We start from the raw sequence: 6,703 nt of genomic DNA on the forward strand, positions 1-6,703 counted from the left end.
GAAGGAAGGAAGGAAGGAAGGAAGGAAGGAAGGAAGGAAGGAAGGAAGGAAGGAAGGAAGGAAGGAAAAATCCTTTAGGTTAATTTAACTGAGCTAGTGAATGAATATATTTTAACTGTTTATCTTGCATGGTTGTTTCTGGCTTTTTTAGTGCCTGTGTTTCAAAATAAGGTGCTCTCAGAGTCTCCATTCTAACACATCTAATTTATGATTTGGTAGCAAGTCTCTCCATGTGTACTTAATATGTTTTTATGGTGCTCATACAATAATCTTTCATTTGAGTTTAATTTGGGAACAATTAAGATGCAAGAGATAAGTAATATGAAATGGGAAATTTCTCTGGTGGTAAACAATCAAGAGATGAGTATAAATTACAGCAGTTAAAATTTCAATTAAAATGGTATCTCAGCCTTGTTTCATTAACTACATCTACTAACATAAGTCTACTGTGTCACATAATCATGGCAAGATTGCCTTTGACAGTAATGCTCTAGAATATGATGTTCATCTTAGCTTAAATACTCATATATATATATATATATATATATATATATATATATATATATATCTCATATATAGTGTGATTGTGTGTATCAGAACATTTAAGAGATGATTTCAATATTATTGTAATTGAATGACTTGTAATATAAATAATTGTTTCAGTGTCAATGGTACTGATTTCAAATATTAAGAAATATATCTACACACATACATAAATAATCATGACTGTTAAAAACTCTGTGTGTTTGTGTGTATAGTATTGAGGTATAGAATTGAGATATATATCAAGATATTCATAACATTTAGATTATATTGTGACTATCACTACCCACTTTTAGACTATGACTTGATTGGCAGTTCATGATGAATATTTAAGTAGAAGTACACACCACAAGATGGTAATTCTGGTAACCTATCTGAAAACAAGTCGAGTACATGCATTCATTGCATTTATACCTTTAATTTTTTTTGTTGTTATAGCAACAACATGAATCTAACTAACATGTTTTAGAGCCTGCGTGTTTCCATTATGTACTTCAAAAATAGTATTTACCTTATTTCAAATCAATGGATAAAATAAAATAGGCAAATATAATAAAATTTAAGTTAGATAATAGTGCAACTCAAAACATAAGGTCAAAACCTGAAAATAAGAAGGCAGTCATGGTAGTCCCAGCCTTTGCATAAGCGGAGACTCAGGTGCTACTGTGGCTCTGAAATCACACCCAAGACAAGAAAATGAAAGGGAATACACACTCATTATATAACCACTCGTGCAGTAGCAGCAACTTTGCACACCCCTTCATATCAAGTGAAATTTCTCACATAGGATTACATATATGAGCTATTGAGTGAGAAAATTACATACTTGCATTTCAGAAATTGTAATAGCAGGTCATTACTGGTCCAATGTAGAGTTATAGTTCTACTTCTGTGTTGTAAGGAAAGATGGGGATGTTATGTGCAAGTGTTTATTAGTGAATATGATTTAATGAGAGGCCCAAGAAGGCACAGCAGAGGCTTTATGGGAGCAAAGCTTAATACCTATAATATCCATGATCTATGGATACTCTGCCTATTAAACAACCACTTCATTATCTCTTGCAAGTATCACTTTTTTTTTCTCCATTGCCTTGGAATCTGATGCTGTTTTCTTTAGAATGAACTAAAGATTTACAAATGCCCCCCAAAAGTAGTCACAATATATACTGCCTGCCATCCTTTATGGCTGTTTTTTTCTTAGCTGGTTATAAAACACAGGAATACATGTGACAATAGCTAACTTTATCTGTTGTACCTTTCCTTTGAATACAGTCTCACCTTTCTTTCCTTTTCCTTCAGGTTGAGATTCTTGCTTACCATGCTGGGTTTCTAAATAAAATTCAACATACAAATATCATTGATGGTTTATTTCAATAGCCTAAGCTGTAAAAACTTTAAGCAATCAAATATGTTTGTGAACTGCATCAAATGAATCACTTTTTTTCCCTGTGAGCTGAAGTCTATCTGAAGACAGACTCTGCATTTATTCTTAATGAATGATAGTTCATTAAGAATTACAGTTCTATTCTATGTCTTCATGCAAGGAAATCTAATATTACTTTAATAGTGAAATTTAGTAATGGATTTGTTCATAATCTTTAACGAGATGGTAGGGCTTTTAAAGATAAATCACTAGTCCATTTGAAGCAACACAATTTAATTAAATTTATTGTGACAAAATGACCTTGATTTAATAAGGCAGAGCATCCTAAAGAAAGATGACTCAGGAAGATTGCTAAGCATGTAACAGTGCTTCTCCTAGGTGGAGTAAGCTTCATAATCAAAGTTCTACACTGAGAATCTACATAGAGTTGGGGGAACAGAACTGATTCCAAATTCCCTACCTTATATACCATGCATACACATGGTAATAAATAATAATAATGATAATAATATGATTGGGTCACTAATAAAAATGAAGCACCTTGAGAAAGATCTAAATAACATTGTTCTAACATGATATATCCTTAGTTGGAATTTTTGGGGGGTGCCATGCACTGTATTGCCTACTGACTCCTGTATTTCCAATTGCACTGGCTCTAGTTTACAATATAAAGGATAATGTGAGCATATTTATTTCACATTTCCTAGAACCTAGTGAAAAGTAAATTGCAGAAAGAGGGAAACTAGAAAATGGACAATTTATAGGTTAATACTATGATTCCTAAATAGTGAATAAGAAATAGGTCCTTGAAGGAAAAAACCTTACTACTACATGATGTATTAGTTGTTAAAATGCTCAATTATTTACTTCTCTTGATATTAGTATATGTACTGTCTTCAATGAACAAGTATGACAGCTTAAATTATTATTATGTAGAAATCTAATCATCTCCATTCTCTCTCTCTCTCTCTCTCTCTCTCTCTCTCTCTCTCTCTCTCTCTCTCTCTCTCTGTGTGTGTGTGTGTGTGTGTGTATGTGTGCATGTGTGTGCTTAGAAGTGATAGTCAAAAATTACATTAGTGCATGTTACTTGCTTTTGAATATTTCTTGTTGACTGCTAAGATTCCTTAGAAACAAACAAATAAAAGACACAGCAGATCATCCTCCTAAAAGGATTATTTTTACCTAAAAGGACTTTTAAACATACATATATTTGACAGCGAATTTCATAAAGTTTTGTATGTTGGAATCAGTTAACTGTTTTACAGAAAAAAGTGTAATAATTAGAAAGCCTTATGATAAAAATATTCTGGGTAGCAAGATAATGTAAGGAGTTTTGCTGTTTAGAACAAGATGGTCATACAGAAATAAAATAAGACACTGGATTTATAAAGTTTTGTGGAAAGATGTTGGAAGTAACATGTACTCTGACCCATTTTAAATATTAGCTCTAAAATATGTTCTGAAATCTAAGTGTGTTTCAGTGAGACAGTCAATGAGAGAGAGAGAGAGAGAGAGAGAGAGAGAGAGAGAGAGAGAGAGAGAGTGTTTAACTCCTCATTTGCCTTTTATTTCTGGCAAATGTTGGGGTTTCAGGTTTACAGTACCATGCTTATCCTACAAAGAAACAAACAAATAAAGACAAAAACCACTTAAATAGTACCATGATATTATTATTATTATTATTTTATACTGAGAACTTTAGTTCAAAATTAAATAGACCTTTCAATGGAAGACAAATGTGAAGGTTTTTAGTTGAATCCTAAAGAGGGTGGAAACATATAAAATGGAGACCTGTATTCTAGAATTGTACTTGGACCAAATCTGCTAAGATTAAGTGCACTGTGCCTCCTCCGACCAATTTTCAAGCTAGTGTTTTGATTCTTGTTTAAAAGAAGGAATATTTTTTTCACAGTCACTTTCTCTTTGAAATAGTAAAGAAAAAGCTCTAACTTGCTTGGGCAAACTTTTTTTATCTGAGCTTCTGGGTGGCTCTCTCTGCCCTCCTGCCTTTGATGCCTATGAGCACAAATATCTTCCACCTGTATTGTTATGTGCTTGGATGTAACTAAGCAAGTAGAAATGAATCATAGTATATGCTTATAAGATCTGGGACTAACTCTCCCCTTGTTAGAAAAGAAAGAGACAGGTACAGTCAGTCAGTGAAGCCAAAGCAGATTTATTATTCCTCCAGTGTACACTATTCAAGGTTACAGCTTTAAAATAGAAAATAAATACTCTAGGAACTTAAATATTTAAATTCTGTCAGAATAAGAAAGACTAGAAGTTAGTTTTGGGAAAGGCACAGTTACACTGATATTCTGATTATAAGCAAGCTCAAAAGACCATGGTGGGTAATTCTCCAGCATGTGAAATGTAAATCACATTTCAAAGATTTGACTTTTTCTAATTAAATATTATATATTCTAATTCCTAGTGAGGTTATAGGAAAATGTACTGTGTATTATATATAATTTTGTATTTTACTGTCTTATACTAAAATAAATTATATATATATATACACATATATATGTATATATATATACACTCTGTATTTCGTTAAACCCAGTTTTGTTAAGCACAATGGTTCTTTGTATATTATTATCAAGCTCACCTTAATTGTGTGAAACTAAGTTCTTTGCTTCATCTCTATAATTTTGGTTACTATGATTACATTTAATTTTGTAAAGAACAACAGATTTATGTCAAGTCTCCATGCAGTGAAACTATTATTAGAGACAGTTATGATATACCAAGGATAGGCAATGAGATAGACAGCTAAACAGCCAACCAACTGTGAAGAAGCTATGCCACAGGTCACTTTGATATTGGTGTCATACAAATGTCACTAGCAGAATGCTTAATCATGTACATTTTCTGTCACTTAATGTTAAATTTACAGGCTCCAGTGGCTAAGCATCTAGAACAAATTGAATCTATAATGTATTTTCTACAAGATTGTGTTTTTATAAAACATCATTTAAGTTTACTGGGATGACAGTGTGTGTATGTGTGTATTATGTATATGTGCTTGTGCACACACATGCCATGTTAAGCATGTGGAGTTAGAGAGTAACTTTTGAGATGTGGTTCTTTTCTTTTTTTTTTAACTTCATGAGTCTTGAGGCTATAGCTTAGGTTGTGACTACGCACCTTTACTCACTAAGCTATGTCACTAGCCTCATCTGTATCTATTCTATGACTGTCTAGCTGAATGTTTCTGGCTATACACAAATTCAATTGTCTAATTAATGTTGTTAAGCAGCTATCTTCTCCATATGCCCTAAAACACTTCTTTTTACTCTACATCCCTCCTCTTCCTATCTGAACGTCTAAGCACCTGGCCTGACAGGGTGACTCCACATCTCCCGTGGAACAGGGAAGACATTGAGCTTTTTAAACAAGCATTTTGCTCAGTTGGAGGGCTTTTCCTTGAATTCAAAAGGAATGTAGCTCAGTGGTAGAGCATATTCTCTGTCTGTGAGAGATCCTGATAGAATCTGCAATACCATTAAAACAAACAAACAAACAAAAAGTAAAAAGACTATTCCCACATCTGGACATAAATATTTGTTTCACACGATTGAAGTCTCCACAGTCTAAATCTAGACAAGTAGCCTGCTATTCTAACTTATCATGCTTTTCTATGTGAAAACAAGAAACTGACAAATAGGATTACAGATCTCTGTCAGTCACCTGATTGTGTCTTTCCTTTCCCAGGAGTTTTTGCCTGATGAGGCTCCTTGTCCTTTTCTGCTTCAGAAGAAAGGGAAGGGCTCATAGCGGGAGGCTCAGCTGGGGGAGTTCCTGCCTTTTTCTCAGTTTCCTTTTCTTCCAGTGCCTTTTCAACTTCAGAAGGATGATAAAACAAACCTTCATTAGGGAGTCCGGTTGCCTACTATTTCATTCAACTAACAAATATCAAAATTATTATGTAATTATACTTATCAGTAAAATTACTTCTACATACTCTATTTGCAGCAAAATTAACTATTTCTAACATTCATTCATGTTTTGGGTTCTTCTTTATTCGTTTTCCTCACAGTTATGGTTATGATAATGGTATGAGATGAGGGTGATAATGATGATGTTGATGATGTGTGTGTATGTGTGTGTGTGTGTAGGTGTATATATATATGTGTGTATGTATTATTAGATAATAAAAAAGGCTAACTTCAAATGTCAAAGAAAATATAAGAATGGGAAAACAAAATATTAGGTAAAAAGATCTAGAACATCAAAGTTAGAAATGCATAAAGAAAGGAGAGCAGTCACATGTAGCAGTGAATGCCTGTAATCTCAATTCTGAAGCGGCTGAGTCGGGAGAAGCACAGAAAGTTGAAAGCCACTCTGTCCTATACAGTGCCTTTTACATCATCCTAGTATCTCATGAAATGAAAATAATAAATAAATAAATAATAAATAACTCAAGCAGTATGATATGAGATGTAGGATGCCAGGTGTAAATGGTAAAACTACTGTTAGTCTACCAACTCAAATGGATGATCACACACCTAAGAATATATAGACAGCAATTAAGTGGATTTTGTGAGTTAAAATAACCATGTGCTGGATGGTGGTAGCTCATACCTTTAATCTCAGCACATGGGAGGCAAAGGCAGGCAGATATCTGAGTTCAAAGCCAGCCTGATCTACAGAGTGAGTTCCAAAACAACCAAACCTACTGTACTGGCTGGTTTTGTGTCAACTTGACACAGCTGGAGTTATCACAGAGAAAGGAGCTTCAGTTGAGGAAATGCCTCCATGAGATCCAAC

The 6,703-nt window shown here is 33.7% G+C and overlaps 1 protein-coding gene across 2 annotated transcripts in view; it reads right to left on the reverse strand.

The window, feature by feature from the left end:
- Spef2 (sperm flagellar 2) overlaps nt 1-6,703 on the reverse strand; it is a 163,231-nt gene that overhangs the window by 74,414 nt on the left and 82,114 nt on the right. The window contains exons 19-20 of one of the 2 annotated variants that reach the window (XM_021183947.2): nt 5,624-5,776; nt 1,822-1,872 (exon numbers count right to left, since the gene is read on the reverse strand). In XM_021183947.2, coding sequence (XP_021039606.1) covers nt 1,822-1,872; nt 5,624-5,776 — 204 coding nt within the window. Of the gene's footprint in view, nt 1-1,821; nt 1,873-5,573; nt 5,777-6,703 lie in introns of those variants that run through there. The other variant, XM_021183946.2, reaches the window with a different exon arrangement.

This window comes from Mus caroli, chromosome 15, assembly GCF_900094665.2.
Source record: "Mus caroli chromosome 15, CAROLI_EIJ_v1.1, whole genome shotgun sequence".
NCBI classification, from domain to species: domain Eukaryota; kingdom Metazoa; phylum Chordata; class Mammalia; order Rodentia; family Muridae; genus Mus; species Mus caroli.